Genomic DNA, 18696 nt, shown 5'->3' on the forward strand with positions numbered 1-18696 from the left:
GGCAATTTTTACAGTACGCTGAAGCAGTATCATGCACGCTACTCTGCCTTATTGTTTTGTCTAGCTTTATGCTGCGAAGGAAAATTCAGAAACTTCAGGGTCCCACAATTGTCGTCAAGGTGACGGTCGCCTCCTTATTCGTCGTCATGTTGTTATCACTGCTTCCTACGGTGACGTGAAGATCGAGCCTGACTGGAAGCGTTATCATCTTCTTGCAGCTGCTGCTGTTGCTGCCTTGTCGCTTGTTAGTACATACTCGTACGCTCTAGAGCGACAACGCGGCTAACGAGGATGACCAAAATTGGCGGTTATACAGTAGTGACATGGGTTTGATCCAATCGCCGCATGAACTGTCGGATCCATGGACGTGGGTGAGAATGATCCGGTGGCCACCAGGTTGGCACGTTCATCATCTCATTTACGTTGTAGCGAGGGCATAACTCCTTCAGCAAACTCAACTGAGGAAGCTCTACGTACCTTGGTCATGAGGGAGATAGGACTGCAATTTTTTCTGAGTAATCTCTTCCTGGCCAATGAGCAAACCGATACTAGGACACATGAAAACAGTGTGATACACCGACTAGACAACATTGAGACAACTCTGACAGTGTGGATATTTCTGACAACCTCTTACGACACAGATATTTAAGAAGATATCCTTATCCGAATTGTATCTGTTCAAGGTAACAATTCACGACCTCGTGCTTCCAAAGGATTTACCTAGCTGGTGGTGGAATTATAAACAGAACATTTAATCTCGCCCTTCGATTTTTCTGATCCGATCTGAGAGTGTTGATGAATGACATTTGTCTCATTTTGTCTCTCAAACTGTAAGTCATTCTGTGAAAGTTAGGTCATCGCTTAGCATCAAACAATTATTTTTCTGCAAATGTTCATTTTATTATAAATACTCCTCAATTTTTTTTTGTACATTTTCTGAATGCTTGAATTCACAATTGGTTCATTTTGTATCGTTTGTCGATTCCGGGTTGGGTTTCTAGTAGACGTGCACGCACTTCTTGGGCAAGAAGAACTTTACGGTCTTGGTGACCGACTTGTTGCTCATGTCCGGGTTGACTCCCTTGCGGATCTGCTGCTTGTACAGCTGGGCAACGGAATCGGTGACGTCACGGCAGTGGACATCGACGTATTTGGGAACCTTCTCGGCAGCCTTGCATTGAGAGGCGCAGGTCGGAAGCGGACGGCTGGTGAAGCAAATCTTGTCACCCTGTTCGACGTACTGGGCCTGATGTTTCACGGGGCAATCCTTTTCGGTGTACTGCTGCTTCTCGAAGAAGTACTCGTGGTTCGGTTTCTCTTCCTCCGAAGAAGACGAGTCGGACGACGATGACGACGACTCCGAAGAGGACGAGTCCGAAAAGTCAAAGTCCTTGTAGTAGTAGCTGTAACGCTGACGACCGGCTTCCTGCTCACTGATGACGTTACCGAAGTAGTACTGGGGCTTCACACAGTGCTCCTGCGCCTTCTGGTGGTACTCGGCGAAGTAGGCCTGGGCTGGACCGCTGCAGTTCATTCCACTGAGCGCATACGAGGCGGCAAAGTATTCGGGCTTGCGCATAACGCACTGATCGGGAGTGATGAAATCGTCCTCTCCCTCGCCATTGTTGGTACCGCAAAGACCGACGAAGTTGTTGAAGTACGACTGGTCGGCGAAGAAGCGGGCACGGTATCCATCGTACACAATCTTGATGTCGTCATCGCGGAAGCTGATCTCCAGCTCGTTGCCAGGGAGAGCATACACGCGGATCAGCGGCTGATCGCCACCATCATCGTTGGTGTACATTTCGACGGCGTACTTCTCGTGGATCTGCTGGGGCTTGCCATTGATGTAGACCATGGGGAATTCGTGTCCGTGTGGGATGATATCGATGTTGTAGTCGTTCTGCTTGTACTGTCCGAGGATAGCCTTGAAGAAGAGCTGGTTGTCTTCGCCCTGACGTGCCAGAATGGTGATCTGCTCGTCCTCGCCGAAGCCGTTCTTCCAGTTGTATTCGTAGTCCGAGTTGAAGAAGTGCGAGTCCTGTGCGTAGAAGTAGTAGTCGGGCTTGACGGTGTGCAACACAACATGCCAGCAGTTTCCAAGCTCGTAGTCGTAGGTCTTTCCATCGAAGGTGTTGACGAATTTGTTGGACACAACGCAAGACGCTGGAGGAAAGAGGAAAAATAGTCATCAGTGACCAATATTTATCGCTAAGCAACTCGTATGGTAGGCGTGCGTGTATACTTACGGTGGTAGTTTCCGCGGTAAGCGTAGTTGAACATGCGCTCGTAGTAATCAAAGTCGGGGTGGATGGAGAAGAAGTAACGGGCGTACTCGCTTTCGATCGGATAGTTTTGGATAGCGAAGCTACGATCAGGTGCGTAGAAGGAAGCGTTGTAGTAATCGAAGTACGGAGCCAGCTGGAAGTCGAACTGGAACTGGTTGTGTTTGCCCTGGAAGAAGTAGTCCTCACTCCAGTACGGGAAGGTGAAGTAACGAGCGTAGTCGAAGAACTGGTAGGTCAGGTTCTTGGCGTAGTAAGACATATCCTTGAACTCAAAGTTGAACGAGTACTGGTCGAAGTAGCCGGCCTGACGGGTTGCGTTTTGGCATGCGGGCAGTTGGAAGTAGCCCTGGTCCATCTGCTGCTTGCAGCGCTGGCCAGCCTCAGAGATGCGGAGGAAGTGGCGGTACTGCTCGGACTGAACCAGCTTACCCTTCATCGAGACATGCGAGCCACCCTGGCACTTTTCGCCGTATGCGAGCTCCCAGTCCATGCTGCCGATCTTGTCGAAGTTCAGAACGTTCAGGAAGTTAAGCTTGGGCATGTTCGGGTACTCGTTGGTGGCCGAGAAGCACATCTGGAACTGTTTGCCAGAGAACGGAATGAATTCGTAGAAGGCGCTTGACGAGACGTATGGGCTGAACGAGAAGAACATCAACAGACGCTCCTTCTCGTCGACCGGGCTGTCGGCGTAGGCGGTGGTGAACACGAACTCAGCCTTCTGTTGCTTGCCCTCGAAAACGATTCCGAAATCAAAGACATTCACGTCGCTGTTACGAATGCCGGCACCGGCGTTACGCATGAACTGCTCCTGACGGCGTTGGCTTCCGGCGTAGTAGACGAAGGGCTGGGCGTAGTTGAACTCGTTGTAGTATCCAGAGTATCCGTGACGACCCTTCGGGTGTTTCACGTCGGCAGTCTGGAAGTCCTGGTCGTAGTCGGCCTGCTTGTGCTGCAGCACGAACTTCACATTCTTCACACTGGTACGCTGAGCATCGTAGTACAGGTTCAGCTGATGGTAGTGGTAAGTCTCCGAGGCGAACGGATAGACCAGCGCGGACCAGTAGTCGTGCTGTTCGATGTGCTTCATCAGGTAAGCATAGTCGATGAAGTCCTTATCGTATTTGGCCTGGAATCGCAGAGCAACGCCGGTCAGCTCATGGCCGAACGAGGTCTCGAACGACTTGGTGGTCTGAGCGCGATCGTGCAAGATGTGCACGCTCGGCTGCTCGGCCATCGGGCGCAGGTCGGTGATGTCCTTGTATCCAGTGTACGGCCACGAGCTCATGTGGAAGAGAAGCGCGTCCTTCTTGGGTTCCAGCGGCTGTACGTTCACTTCAAAGTCGTTGTTCTCAAAGTCAAAGCCAAAGTCGAAGCTGAAGGGCAGGTATCCCTGGAACTTCTTCTGGTAACCGGCGACATAGCGCTGATGATCGAAGGGTGTGATGAAGCCAACCTTGGCGTCAACCAGGCGAGAATAGGCCATGTTCACATCAGCAGATCCGTTGAACCAACGCGGCATATGGATGAAATCGTCGTAATCCTTCTCGGGATATCCGGTCGGGGTCTTGTAGATGCTCGGGTGAGTGGTGGCGGAGGCCTCGAACTCGAATTTCATCAGAGTCGGGGTCTTCAGGCTGTAGGTGAACGGCAGACCGGTGGCCAACGGGAAGGCCATGGTGACAACATTCTGCTGGTAGAACTTGGTGACGTTGTACGCGAAACCGTCTTCGAAGTCTTCGAAGTACTTCTTCACGAGGCTGGGGAACTGCTCGATGGTCTGGTTGTTGAAGGCGAAGAAGCGCTCTCCGTTGAAGATCTGGAACATGAACTGACCCTCCAGCTCTTCAGCCTCCTCGGGGTCAATGTTCAGCAGCTTGGCAATGCGGGTGGTGGACCACTTCTGGAACTCCTCCTGGTTCTTGTTTCCGAACTGCTCGTAGTAATCGTTCTGGTACTTGTGGTTCTTGCTGTACTGGCTGAAGTAATCCTTGAACAGGGACGGGTACTGTTTGTAGTACTTGTAGTAGTAGTCGCTGGACTTGTACTCGTGGTGCTTGTTGTAGCTATCGTATTGCTTGTCGAGCAAATCGAAGAACGTCTCCATGCTCGAGACCAGGTAGTAGAAGGTCGAGAAGCGCTTCAGGCCACCCATGTTCTTGCGCAGGTGGAAGAAGAATCCGCTCGGGACGTAATGGTCATCGGCAGCGATCTGGGAGAAGTACATGCGGTAGGAAAGCTCAAGTTCCTTGAAAGCGAAGTCGCGCAGGAAAGTGCCCGAGTACTGCAGGCTAAAGTCACGCGGGTTCAGGTGCTTGATGGCGGCCTGGGCGTTCTGAGCAAACTCGTAATCATCATCGAACTCATCGGCCTCAGAAGCGCTCTCCAGCGCGGTCTTGACGGCGGCGCGCACGTACGTGCTCGGGTCATAGTGGGTCTGCTCAGCCATGCGCTGGAGCATGTACACCGGGGGCTTCGTACGGATCAGCAGGTATACGGCGGCACAACGCACCTCATGGGCGTCTCCGGTGTTCTGGTACACCTTGAACAGCACAGAGCGAGCCAGACGAGGGTAGTTCTCGACCAGACGGTCCAGGGCAACAATGAAAGCCAAACGCTGGAAGTGGGTCACTGGGATCTTACCCTCCAAATACGGCTCGAATACGTTCAGGATTTCAGGATGGCCCAAATGTCCCAGACAGCGGATGTACACTTGCACCTTCACACTGTCACCAGCCTTGACGGCTTCACGCAAGTGGTGTGCGAACCACGGCACAACCTTGTGAGCGACGATCTTGAAGTCGGCGTCAGCCAAACGGCCGAAGCTGTGCACGGGGTAGTAGTTGTAGGCAGAGCGGTTGTTGACCTGAGCGCGGTTCAGGAAGTCACAGTAGGAAATCAGAGCCGTAGTGTTCAGATACTCCTGGTGCTGGACAGCGCTGGACGTCACCAGCAGGAAGTATTCGTGCATAAGAGTCTGGGTCGGGTAGCGGATGGTCTTGGGCAGAGTAGCGATAACGCTGGCGGCTTCATCGCCACGCAGTTTCTTCTCTTCGATCAATTCCTTGATCACCTTGAATGCAGGCGGGGTACCGGCTTGGGCCAAGGCATCGCGGAAAGTGTTCCAGGCGTCAACCTTCTTAGCGAACGACTCGCTGTGGTTGCTGCCTTCCTCGCGTTCCTTTTGCGAGACGAACAGCTTCTGGCAAACGTCGTAGATGTCCTGGTAGTGCATGGTGCGCAGAACACGGGCCAAAATGGTAAACTTGTTCAGCGTGTTGGACTTGGGGACCTGGGACATTTCCTGCAGCTCCTCAGCGATCTCGTACGCCAGCTTGTAGGTATAACGGGAGGCATCGACGTTGCGGGCGTACTGGACGCTGTATCCCTTGTATCCGGTGAAGTAGGGCAGGAAGGGAGTCTGAGGGGCTTCCTTCATGCTTTCCGGGATCGGCTGGTAGAAGTCTTCCTCGCTGCTCAGGGAGTAAGAGTCGGACTCCGAAGAGCTGTAGAAATCGTGCTCATCAGACTCATCGGACGAAGAGCTGGACGAAGAGCTGGACGAAGAGCTGTTAGAATCATCGGAGCTGGACGAGTCGGACGAGGTGTCGTTTTGCTTGCGCAGACGGTACTGATCGCGCTTGTACGATTCGTAGTACTGCTTTTCCTGGAAGGCATTCAGATCACGACGGTTGCGGTTTCCGCGACGCTCGACTTCCTTCACCTGCTTCTTGTACTGCTCGGAAGGGCTGATCTTGTAGTTTTTCGGCTCCTCCTCCGAGCTTGAGCTAGAGTCCGAGGAGCTGGACGAATCGCTGGACGAATCCGAAGACGACGACGAGGAGTCATCGGTCTCGTTGGCCGGACGAACGAAGTTTTTCTTATCGTGAGCCATGTTGTAGCTGTACACCAGATCGACAAACACCTGACGATCGTCAGCCGGGCCTTCTGGGTACTTGTCGAAGGGCGTGATTTCATTGAGGGTCATGTTGACCTGAGCGTAGACCATGGCCTTCTGGCTGTTGACCAGAGACGGGCTGACGACAACCTTGTTGACGGTGGACACCGACTGAATGGTGTAGTTGTACCAGTCACCGGTCAGATACATCTGGGTCACCTCCGACTTGGTCATAATGTTGCCCATCTGGTTGGTGTTCGGCTTGAAATCGCTGAATCCGCTGAAGCCAAAGTGGAAGCCCATGCGCTGCTCGCAGTGGTCGAAGTTGCGGGACTTGACGACATGGAACACATGCTGGTTCTCCTCGAGCCACTGGGGCTGAGGAACCCATTCCTTGTGGGACTGGAAGTGGTATTCCGGGACGGGGTTGACGTCGTACAGGGTTTCACATTCGCCGGTCACCGATGGCTCCATGGTCTTGTACACACCGGTGAGGGTGTTGTTCTCCGGGAACTGGTTGAACTCCGACTTGATCACGTACGCTCCCTGGGTGTCCAGCTGGAACTGGCTGACCCAGCCCTTGAGCATGTTCACCTCGTGGTTCGGGACGGTCTTCTCAACGTAGAAGCCCTTGACGGCTCCCTTGTTGTAGTAGATTCCGAAGGGCTTCGAGCTGAACGGCATCGGCTGCCATTTCAGGTTGAAGCGCGACAGTTCAGTGCGGTATCCGCGGGGCAGATACTCGTTGAACGCGGCGTACATCGGACGGTCAATGTAAGCAACGACGTAGTTGTGATCCTTGGGACGGATCACCAGGTAGCCGTGCGTCACAATGCCGGTCCAGTAGTCTTCGAGGTCCGGCAGAGCGGTCATGGTTTTCGTCGTCACGTTGTACACGTACTCCCGGTTCGGTTCCCAGGCGCCGAACTCGAAGCCCGTCTTGTTGAATGGGCGGGAGTAGGGGAACTCATACTCGTACGAGTATTGGTACGCCGTACACAGCCCCACTGTAAAACGGAACCAGAGATTAGTTATGCTATATAGATATTCTTCTTGAAAAGTTGAAGAATCCTGCGAATGCTGGAGCAAACGATGGCTAAGAGCACTTACCAAGCGTGAGGAGAAGTAACTTCGCAATCATGGTTCGGTTGTCCTCAGATGCCCGGATGCTTTGATTGCACTCCAAAGCTCGAATGTGCCTTCTGGTGGTCCCAGGATCGTCTTTTATACCACAGTTTTGCTGATCCTATCTAGCCAGCTCCTAATCTAGTCCTAATCTAGCTTCTATCCTAATCTATTCAGCTACGTCGCATAGTGTATTGACCGCTGTATTGCACGATTAAGTAATTTTTACCGTTCACATGTTTACAGTCTGATGCTTATCAGTGCATTATTAACGCTTATGGCGCAAACGGCTGAGAGTGGTTTGTTGTGGAATAAACCAACAGACTTTCAATGAAATTTAGCATTTGTTACCAGGATCAACGACATTGTTTACTAGTCAGTTATTGTGAGTGGTTTTGCTATTAATTTAAATGTATTGTAGATTTTTCTTTGTGTAGAATCAGAAATTTGAACAATCTTTTTGATTTTAGGGTAAGTGTACCAATTATGGACGAGTTTGTGCAGCGTTTTCACAAGAACGACGTTTGTGGCAAAACTGCTTAACTAAAATTCGTAAACAAGAGTCCAATCGATAGACACACGTTTTTTACGTATTTTCGTTTTTAAATTTTGTAATTTGAACATTTAAAACAAAAGTTAAAGTCATTTTCGTAAACCTCTTCAATGCACCAATTGTTGTGCTATGTGTTCCAATTGTTGTGCTATAGGTGTACCAATTGTTGTGCTAGTCCAAAATCACCATTTGAATTGATTTCACTCAAGCTAATGGGTATAATAAGGAAACTTAATGTTTTTTAGGAACTTTTGATAACTAATATCACTCAAAAATATAGAATAAACACGTTTTTTACTGATTTTAAAATCGTGGTTTAGAGAGGTAAATTTTGGTTTGATTTGACAGAAATTTGTGAAGTCAGCATAAAATGATGGCAGTAGGCTGTGTGTTCAAAGTATCAGTTAAAACTAGTTTTTTTGTAGTGAATAAACAATGTAATAATTCTGATATTATTGTTTAATTCACTCATTTTAACAAAATAAAGGTTGCCGAAAGTCAATATGCTTATCTCCAATACACGCACTTTGTTTATTCGTGAATTACGATAGCACAAACAACCAACATGAAAATAGCACAACAATTGGTGCATTCCGGTTTTCCATACACCAATTGTTGTGCTATTTTTAAATACGATAAATAATGTATTTCGTATCATTTAATTATCAAAAACGTTGTGGTTCTAGCTTAAGTGAGCCATAAACTAGTTTTTAAAAATTTTTGATGTCGATTTTGGGCTCTAGTTTCATTAAAAATTGAAAACAAAAAAATGGTCATGTTTTAGACAATGGTTAAGATATTGCAGATTTTTTGACAGCAAAACTAAAAATCGTGATTTTTCGAAAAATAAGCTTATGAAATTAATGAAACGTATGGGAAAATAAGGAAATCTGTTAATTTATGTGAAGAAATTTTTTTGGGACTGCAAATCATCCTGGTTTTTTCATATTATCCATTTTTCCGACGATAGCACAACAATTGGTGCTAGCACAACAATTGGTACACTTACCCTATATGTTTGGTTTTAATACCTTAGGTTAAATCGAATGCAAATTATTTGTTTGTTTATTTCCAAGAAGTAATATATTTATTATTTGTTTATTTCCAAGACAACAGTTTTTGATAAAGTAGAACATACGTTTTGTATGAAGACAACCCCGTGTGTTTTACAAAAAATAAAATGAAAGAAAATCCATACATAGAGTCTGGCCGTTTTTGCGTAAAAAGGTAAAATAAACTAACTAACGTAAAAACATGTAAACCCTGCATATGGAAAAAATTGTTCTGTTAAACGGTAAGCACGTTTACCGTAATTATTTTTCAATACTCGCGTATAAATCTACCAATTTATACTATTTATAAACCTTCGACGATTATAGTAGAAAAAGAAAGTTTAGAGAGCAAGAAAATTTACAACTGAGTATGTCTGAGTTTTTATTTATTAACATATGCTTATCCTACTTTTGAATGAATTTCTTAATTTCATCACTTGGTTGTCACTTGGTCACATTGGTTATCTGATTTGTTCGACCGCTAAACATTCATCGATGGTCTTTTATTTAACTTTAAAGACATCTGTTAGGAGATCATTCAACGGATCACTAAGTGCTGCCACCCCAGGTGACAACTTTTACAGTTTGTTAATGTCGCCATATCGCATGGCTTGTGAATTGTCCCTACAGAGCATTCAAGAAGCTCGTAAAATGTTTCGTATATTTACAAAATGTACATCAAAGATTAAGAGTATCTGCTAGCATAACTGTTGCGGATATTTCATTATGAAACGAATCGTTATTTGGTTGAGAATACCTTCACCTTTTCCAGCTCATGAAAACAGCGTGAGAAATCTTGGAAAATATATCAATTAATCAAGAAATCTTGGAAGATATTCTTGAGATTTTTTACGTCGGGAGAATACGAGCGAAATCGTGTGAAGAATTGTTACCTGGATGTTCAGTACCATGTACGATTATTGTTTTGTGAAGCTTTATGCTGCGAAGGAAAATTCGGAAACTTCAGGATCCCACAATTGTCGTCAAGGTGACGGTCGACTCCTTATTCGTCGTCATGTTGTTATCACTGCTTCCTACGGTGACGTGAAGATCGAGCCTGACTGGAAGCGTTATCATCTTCTTGCAGCTGCTGCTGTTGCTGCCTTGCCGCTTGTTAGTACATGCTCGTACGCTCTAGAGCAGTGATGTCAAACTCATTTTGGCTTGCGGGCCGGTTTCCAAACAAAAATTATCTTGCGGGCCAAGATAAGTCAGAAGGGGAGGGAGAAGTCTTAAGGAAATAAAATTTAGCAGTTGTTTGGTCTTCAAGAGGAATTCAAGAGCGTATTACTGAAACGTAAAAGAGTACACACAAAACATATACCAAATATTCCTCAATTTTCTAAGCTAAACATCACTCTAGTCAGATAGTAATCGATGTTCTCGTTCTTCCTTCGCGGGCCGGATTCAAAGACCTCGCGGGCCGAATTCGGCCCGGGGGCCGTATGTTTGACATGTCTGCTCTAGAGCGACAACGCGGCTAACGAGGATGATCAAAATTGGCGGTGATGCAGTAGTGACATGGGTTTGATCCAATCGCCGCATGAACTGTCGGATCCATGGACGCGGGTGAGATTGATCCGGTGGCCACCAGGTTGGCACGTTCATCATCTCATTTACGTTGTAGCGAGGGGATAGCTCCTTCAGCAAACTCAACTAGGAAGCTCTACGTACCTTGGTCATGAGGGAGATAGGACTGCAAATTTTTCTGAGTAATCTCTTCCTGGCCAATGAACAAACCGATACTAGGACACATGAAAACGGTGTGATACACCGACTAGACAACATTGAGACAACTCTGACAGTGTGGATATTTCTGACAACCTCTTACGACACAGATATTTAGGAAGATATCCTTGGCCGAATTGTATCTGTTCAAGGTAACAATTCACACCATAGTGCTTCCAAAGGATTTACCTAGCTGGTGGTGGAATTACCAGCAGAACATTCAATCTCGCCCTTCGATTTTTCTGATCCGATCTGAGAGTGTTGATGAATGACATTTGTCTCATTTTGTCTCTCAAACTGTAAGTCATTCTGTGAAAGTTAGGTCATCGCTTAGCATCAAACAATTATTTTTCTGCAAATGTTCATTTTATTATAAATACTCCTCAATTTTTTTTTGTACATTTTCTGAATGCTTGAATTCACAATTGGTTCATTTTGTATCGTTTGTCGATTCCGGGTTGGGTTTCTAGTAGACGTGCACGCACTTCTTGGGCAAGAAGAACTTTACGGTCTTGGTGACCGACTTGTTGCTCATGTCCGGGTTGACTCCCTTGCGGATCTGCTGCTTGTACAGCTGGGCAACGGAATCGGTGACGTCACGGCAGTGGACATCGACGTATTTGGGAACCTTCTCGGCAGCCTTGCATTGAGAGGCGCAGGTCGGAAGCGGACGGCTGGTGAAGCAAATCTTGTCACCCTGTTCGACGTACTGGGCCTGATGTTTCACGGGGCAATCCTTTTCGGTGTACTGCTGCTTCTCGAAGAAGTACTCGTGGTTCGGTTTCTCTTCCTCCGAAGAAGACGAGTCGGACGACGATGACGACGACTCCGAAGAGGACGAGTCCGAAAAGTCAAAGTCCTTGTAGTAGTAGCTGTAACGCTGACGACCGGCTTCCTGCTCACTGATGACGTTACCGAAGTAGTACTGGGGCTTCACACAGTGCTCCTGCGCCTTCTGGTGGTACTCGGCGAAGTAGGCCTGCGCTGGACCGCTGCAGTTCATTCCACTGAGCGCATACGAGGCGGCAAAGTATTCGGGCTTGCGCATAACGCACTGATCGGGAGTGATGAAATCGTCCTCTCCCTCGCCATTGTTGGTACCGCAAAGACCGACGAAGTTGTTGAAGTACGACTGGTCGGCGAAGAAGCGGGCACGGTATCCATCGTACACAATCTTGATGTCGTCATCGCGGAAGCTGATCTCCAGCTCGTTGCCAGGGAGAGCATACACGCGGATCAGCGGCTGATCGCCACCATCATCGTTGGTGTACATTTCGACGGCGTACTTCTCGTGGATCTGCTGGGGCTTGCCATTGATGTAGACCATGGGGAATTCGTGTCCGTGTGGGATGATATCGATGTTGTAGTCGTTCTGCTTGTACTGTCCGAGGATAGCCTTGAAGAAGAGCTGGTTGTCTTCGCCCTGACGTGCCAGAATGGTGATCTGCTCGTCCTCGCCGAAGCCGTTCTTCCAGTTGTATTCGTAGTCCGAGTTGAAGAAGTGCGAGTCCTGTGCGTAGAAGTAGTAGTCGGGCTTGACGGTGTGCAACACAACATGCCAGCAGTTTCCAAGCTCGTAGTCGTAGGTCTTTCCATCGAAGGTGTTGACGAATTTGTTGGACACAACGCAAGACGCTGGAGGAAAGAGGAAAAATAGTCATCAGTGACCAATATTTATCGCTAAGCAACTCGTATGGTAGGCGTGCGTGTATACTTACGGTGGTAGTTTCCGCGGTAAGCGTAGTTGAACATGCGCTCGTAGTAATCAAAGTCGGGGTGGATGGAGAAGAAGTAACGGGCGTACTCGCTTTCGATCGGATAGTTCTGGATAGCGAAGCTACGATCAGGTGCGTAGAAGGAAGCGTTGTAGTAATCGAAGTACGGAGCCAGCTGGAAGTCGAACTGGAACTGGTTGTGTTTGCCCTGGAAGAAGTAGTCCTCACTCCAGTACGGGAAGGTGAAGTAACGAGCGTAGTCGAAGAACTGGTAGGTCAGGTTCTTGGCGTAGTAAGACATATCCTTGAACTCAAAGTTGAACGAGTACTGGTCGAAGTAGCCGGCCTGACGGGTTGCGTTTTGGCATGCGGGCAGTTGGAAGTAGCCCTGGTCCATCTGCTGCTTGCAGCGCTGGCCAGCCTCAGAGATGCGGAGGAAGTGGCGGTACTGCTCGGACTGAACCAGCTTACCCTTCATCGAGACATGCGAGCCACCCTGGCACTTCTCGCCGTATGCGAGCTCCCAGTCCATGCTGCCGATCTTGTCGAAGTTCAGAACGTTCAGGAAGTTAAGCTTGGGCATGTTCGGGTACTCGTTGGTGGCCGAGAAGCACATCTGGAACTGTTTGCCAGAGAACGGAATGAACTCGTAGAAGGCGCTCGACGAGACGTATGGGCTGAACGAGAAGAACATCAACAGACGCTCCTTCTCGTCGACCGGGCTATCGGCGTAGGCGGTGGTGAACACGAACTCAGCCTTCTGCTGCTTGCCCTCGAAAACGATTCCGAAATCAAAGACATTCACGTCGCTGTTACGAATGCCGGCACCGGCGTTACGCATGAACTGCTCCTGACGGCGTTGGCTTCCGGCGTAGTAGACGAAGGGCTGGGCGTAGTTAAACTCGTTGTAGTATCCAGAGTATCCGTGACGACCCTTCGGGTGTTTCACGTCGGCAGTCTGGAAGTCCTGGTCGTAGTCGGCCTGCTTGTGCTGCAGCACGAACTTCACATTCTTCACACTGGTACGCTGAGCATCGTAGTACAGGTTCAGCTGATGGTAGTGGTAGGTCTCCGAGGCGAACGGATAGACCAGCGCGGACCAGTAGTCGTGCTGTTCGATGTGCTTCATCAGGTAAGCATAGTCGATGAAGTCCTTATCGTATTTGGCCTGGAATCGCAGAGCAACGCCGGTCAGCTCATGGCCGAACGAGGTCTCGAACGACTTGGTGGTCTGAGCGCGATCGTGCAAGATGTGCACGCTCGGTTGCTCGGCCATCGGGCGCAGGTCGGTGATGTCCTTGTATCCAGTGTACGGCCACGAGCTCATGTGGAAGAGAAGCGCGTCCTTCTTGGGTTCCAGCGGCTGTACGTTCACTTCAAAGTCGTTGTTCTCAAAGTCAAAGCCAAAGTCGAAGCTGAAGGGCAGGTATCCCTGGAACTTCTTCTGGTAACCGGCGACGTAGCGCTGGTGATCGAAGGGCGTGATGAAGCCAACCTTGGCGTCAACCAGGCGAGAATAGGCCATGTTCACATCAGCAGATCCGTTGAACCAACGCGGCATATGGATGAAATCGTCGTAATCCTTCTCGGGATATCCGGTCGGGGTCTTGTAGATGCTCGGGTGAGTGGTGGCGGAGGCCTCGAACTCGAATTTCATCAGAGTCGGGGTCTTCAGGCTGTAGGTGAACGGTAGACCGGTTGCCAACGGGAAGGCCATGGTGACAACATTCTGCTGGTAGAACTTGGTGACGTTGTACGCAAAACCGTCTTCGAAGTCTTCGAAGTACTTCTTCACAAGGCTGGGGAACTGCTCGATGGTCTGGTTGTTGAAGGCGAAGAAGCGCTCTCCGTTGAAGATCTGGAACATGAACTGACCCTCCAGCTCTTCAGCCTCCTCGGGGTCAATGTTCAGCAGCTTGGCAATGCGGGTGGTGGACCACTTCTGGAACTCCTCCTGGTTCTTGTTTCCGAACTGCTCGTAGTAATCGTTCTGGTACTTGTGGTTCTTGCTGTACTGGCTGAAGTAATCCTTGAACAGGGACGGGTACTGTTTGTAGTACTTGTAGTAGTAGTCACTGGACTTGTACTCGTGGTGCTTGTTGTAGCTATCGTACTGCTTGTCGAGCAAATCGAAGAACGTCTCCATGCTCGAGACCAGGTAGTAGAAGGTCGAGAAGCGCTTCAGGCCACCCATGTTCTTGCGCAGGTGGAAGAAGAATCCGCTCGGGACGTAATGGTCATCGGCAGCGATCTGGGAGAAGTACATGCGGTAGGAAAGCTCAAGTTCCTTGAAAGCGAAGTCGCGCAGGAAAGTGCCCGAATACTGCAGGCTAAAGTCACGCGGGTTCAGGTGCTTGATGGCGGCCTGGGCGTTCTGAGCGAACTCGTAATCATCATCGAACTCATCGGCCTCAGAAGCGCTCTCCAGCGCGGTCTTGACGGCGGCGCGCACGTACGTGCTCGGGTCATAGTGGGTCTGCTCAGCCATGCGCTGGAGCATGTACACCGGGGGCTTCGTACGGATCAGCAGGTACACGGCGGCACAACGCACCTCATGAGCGTCTCCGGTGTTCTGGTACACCTTGAACAGCACAGAGCGAGCCAGACGAGGGTAGTTCTCGACCAGACGGTCCAGGGCAACAATGAAAGCCAAACGCTGGAAGTGGGTCACTGGGATCTTACCCTCCAAATACGGCTCGAATACGTTCAGGATTTCAGGATGGCCCAAATGTCCCAGACAGCGGATGTACACTTGCACCTTCACACTGTCACCAGCCTTGACGGCTTCACGCAAGTGGTGTGCGAACCACGGCACAACCTTGTGAGCGACGATCTTGAAGTCGGCGTCAGCCAAACGGCCGAAGCTGTGCACGGGGTAGTAGTTGTAGGCAGAGCGGTTGTTGACCTGAGCGCGGTTCAGGAAGTCACAGTAGGAAATCAGAGCCGTAGTGTTCAGATACTCCTGGTGCTGGACAGCGCTGGACGTCACCAGCAGGAAGTACTCGTGCATAAGAGTCTGGGTCGGGTAGCGGATGGTCTTGGGCAGAGTAGCGATAACGCTGGCGGCTTCATCGCCACGCAGTTTCTTCTCTTCGATCAATTCCTTGATCACCTTGAATGCAGGCGGGGTACCGGCTTGGGCCAAGGCATCGCGGAATGTGTTCCAGGCGTCAACCTTCTTAGCGAACGACTCGCTGTGGTTGCTGCCTTCCTCGCGTTCCTTTTGCGAGACGAACAGCTTCTGGCAAACGTCGTAGATGTCCTGGTAGTGCATGGTGCGCAGAACACGGGCCAAAATGGTAAACTTGTTCAGCGTGTTGGACTTGGGGACCTGGGACATTTCCTGCAGCTCCTCAGCGATCTCGTACGCCAGCTTGTAGGTATAACGGGAGGCATCGACGTTGCGGGCGTACTGGACGCTGTATCCCTTGTATCCGGTGAAATAGGGCAGGAAGGGAGTCTGAGGGGCTTCCTTCATGCTTTCCGGGATCGGCTGGTAGAAGTCTTCCTCGCTGCTCAGGGAGTAAGAGTCGGACTCCGAAGAGCTGTAGAAATCGTGCTCATCAGACTCATCGGACGAAGAGCTGGACGAAGAGCTGTTAGAATCATCGGAGCTGGACGAGTCGGACGAGGTGTCGTTCTGCTTGCGCAGACGGTACTGATCGCGCTTGTACGATTCGTAGTACTGCTTTTCCTGGAAGGCATTCAGATCACGACGGTTGCGGTTTCCGCGGCGCTCGACTTCCTTCACCTGCTTCTTGTACTGCTCGGAAGGGCTGATCTTGTAGTTTTTCGGCTCCTCCTCCGAGCTTGAGCTAGAGTCCGAGGAGCTGGACGAATCGCTGGAAGAATCCGAAGACGACGACGAGGAGTCATCGGTCTCGTTGGCCGGACGAACGAAGTTTTTCTTATCGTGAGCCATGTTGTAGCTGTACACCAGATCGACAAACACCTGACGATCGTCAGCCGGGCCTTCTGGGTACTTGTCGAAGGGCGTGATTTCATTGAGGGTCATGTTGACCTGAGCGTAGACCATGGCCTTCTGGCTGTTGACCAGAGACGGGCTGACGACAACCTTGTTGACGGTGGACACCGACTGAATGGTGTAGTTGTACCAGTCACCGGTCAGATACATCTGGGTCACCTCCGACTTGGTCATAATGTTGCCCATCTGGTTGGTGTTCGGCTTGAAATCGCTGAATCCGCTGAAGCCAAAGTGGAAGCCCATGCGCTGCTCGCAGTGGTCGAAGTTGCGGGACTTGACGACATGGAACACATGCTGGTTCTCCTCGAGCCACTGGGGCTGAGGAACCCATTCCTTGTGGGACTGGAAGTGGTATTCCGGGACGGGGTTGACGTCGTACAGGGTTTCACATTCGCCGGTCACCGATGGTTCCATGGTCTTGTACACACCGGTGAGGGTGTTGTTCTCCGGGAACTGGTTAAACTCCGACTTGATCACGTACGCTCCCTGGGTGTCCAGCTGGAACTGGCTGACCCAGCCCTTGAGCATGTTCACCTCGTGGTTCGGGACGGTCTTCTCAACGTAGAAGCCCTTGACGGCTCCCTTGTTGTAGTAGATTCCGAAGGGCTTCGAGCTGAACGGCATCGGCTGCCATTTCAGGTTGAAGCGCGACAGTTCAGTGCGGTATCCGCGGGGCAGATACTCGTTGAACGCGGCGTACATCGGACGGTCAATGTAAGCAACGACGTAGTTGTGATCCTTGGGACGGATCACCAGGTAGCCGTGCGTCACAATGCCGGTCCAGTAGTCCTCGAGGTCCGGCAGAGCGGTCATGGTTTTCGTCGTCACATTGTACACGTACTCCCGGTTCGGTTCCCAGGCGCCGAACTCGAAGCCCGTCTTGTTGAATGGGCGGAAGTAAGGGAACTCATACTCGTACGAGTATTGGTACGCCGTACACAGCCCCACTGTAAATCAGAACCAGAGATTAATTATGTTATATAGATATTTTTCGTGAAAAGTTGAAGAATCCTGCCAATGCTGTAGCAAACGATGGCTAAGAGCACTTACCAAGCGTGAGGAGAAGAAACTTCGCAATCATGGTTCGGTTGTCCTCAGATGCCCGGATGCTTTGATTGCACTCCAAAGCTCGAATGTGCCTTCTGGTGGTCCCAGGATCGTCTTTTATACCACAGTTTTGCTGATCCTATCTAGTCAGCTCCTAATCTAGTCCTAATCTAGCTTCTATCCTAATCTATTCAGCTACGTCGCATAGTGTATTGACCGCTGTATTGCACGATTAAGTAATTTTTACCGTTCACATGTTTACAGTCTGATGCTTATCAGTACATTACTAACGCTTATGGCGCAAACGGCTGAGAGTGGTTTGTTGTGGAATATACCAACAGACTTTCAATGAAATTTAGCAGTTGTTACCAGGATCAATGACATTGTTTATTCAACTGCCTTTGTGCAAGCTATTGCTTATTTTAAAACTCCCTGATTCGACATTGTTTTGTTTTGTGAATGAATGTGTTTTCGGTTCGATCTTTTGTTGAGCATCGTAGCATTAAAACCAGGGCTTTATGCTCGACATTCATTGACATACATATGAAAATTCAAACACTATATAATCGTCCCTATTTTACTCCCTATTGCCTGCAGCTGGAACAGGATGATAACTATAAATCTCTCTAACCAGTTGTAGGATGTTTCTTAATGAAATTGTACCTTGATGCAAAAAAGTGGCCCATAAATGGATTCAGACTACCCAAACTTACGTGATAATTTTTATTTATGATTTTGATAATTTCTCTTTTTTAAATAAGCTTCTCCTAGCGATCGTTCGATTGGTGTATGTTCACATAATTGCAAAATTTCTTTTTTCCCCGTCCAACACATTTTCTGTGGGTGTACCACAAGTAATCTCAACAACACCGTTAACACTGTCGAAGTATGATGTTACCATGTACATTTACGATCGCCTGAAATACGATGTTTTTCTTAATGAACTTCCCATCGTTTGCCCGTTTGTCATCCACAGAAAGGACACATTAAGACCACTAATGCATCCTTTATTATCGAACCGACGAAGAACGTATCGAGCAGTGATGCAAGCATTCTGCACCGCATCCAACGACTAATGGCAGATAAGTCTAATCCCGGAAATGATGGACGAAAACTGCACGATGGATCGAGTACACCGGCAGAGGATTGTGCTGTACGAACAGATCACGAAGCTGGTAAGTAGACGGACAAATATTTCAAAAGCTTTTTCAAACAACAAATCCTACTCTATATTCTCTTCTTTAGTACCCTTGGTGCACATTTTTCAATGTTTAATTAGACTTACACGTGGATTTGCTGTATATAATA

General features: G+C 49.1%; 2 protein-coding genes across 2 annotated transcripts; both read right to left on the minus strand.

Annotated features, from left to right (window-relative positions):
* Positions 1-260: 260 nt before the first annotated feature.
* LOC125763669 (vitellogenin-A1-like) lies at positions 261-7562 on the minus strand. The gene is made up of 3 exons (XM_049427026.1): positions 7294-7562; positions 2250-7190; positions 261-2166 (listed from the first exon to the last, which is right to left on the minus strand). Exons 1-3 carry the CDS (start codon positions 7322-7324, stop codon positions 998-1000), a joined length of 6141 nt encoding a protein of 2046 aa, XP_049282983.1. The 5' UTR covers positions 7325-7562; the 3' UTR covers positions 261-997.
* A 2864-nt stretch (positions 7563-10426) lies between these two features.
* On the minus strand, positions 10427-17422 carry LOC125765877 (vitellogenin-A1-like). The gene is made up of 3 exons (XM_049431367.1): positions 17392-17422; positions 12360-17291; positions 10427-12276 (listed from the first exon to the last, which is right to left on the minus strand). Exons 1-3 carry the CDS (start codon positions 17420-17422, stop codon positions 11108-11110), a joined length of 6132 nt encoding a protein of 2043 aa, XP_049287324.1. The 3' UTR covers positions 10427-11107.
* Between the last annotated feature and the right edge of the window lie 1274 nt (positions 17423-18696).

This window comes from Anopheles funestus, chromosome 2RL (genome assembly GCF_943734845.2).
Source record: "Anopheles funestus chromosome 2RL, idAnoFuneDA-416_04, whole genome shotgun sequence".
In the NCBI taxonomy this organism is placed as follows: Eukaryota; Metazoa; Arthropoda; class Insecta; order Diptera; family Culicidae; genus Anopheles; species Anopheles funestus.

Coding starts and splice junctions, on each gene's coding strand:
- LOC125763669 (XM_049427026.1), bottom strand. CDS start 7,324: ATGATTGCGAAGTTACTTCTCCTCACGCTTG. Junction 7,191..7,293: donor GTTACTTCTCCTCACGCTTG/GTAAGTGCTCTT, acceptor TCCGTTTTACAG/TGGGGCTGTGTACGGCGTAC. Junction 2,167..2,249: donor TTACCGCGGAAACTACCACC/GTAAGTATACAC, acceptor TCTTTCCTCCAG/CGTCTTGCGTTGTGTCCAAC.
- LOC125765877 (XM_049431367.1), bottom strand. CDS start 17,422: ATGATTGCGAAGTTTCTTCTCCTCACGCTTG. Junction 17,292..17,391: donor GTTTCTTCTCCTCACGCTTG/GTAAGTGCTCTT, acceptor GGTTCTGATTTA/CAGTGGGGCTGTGTACGGCG. Junction 12,277..12,359: donor TTACCGCGGAAACTACCACC/GTAAGTATACAC, acceptor TCTTTCCTCCAG/CGTCTTGCGTTGTGTCCAAC.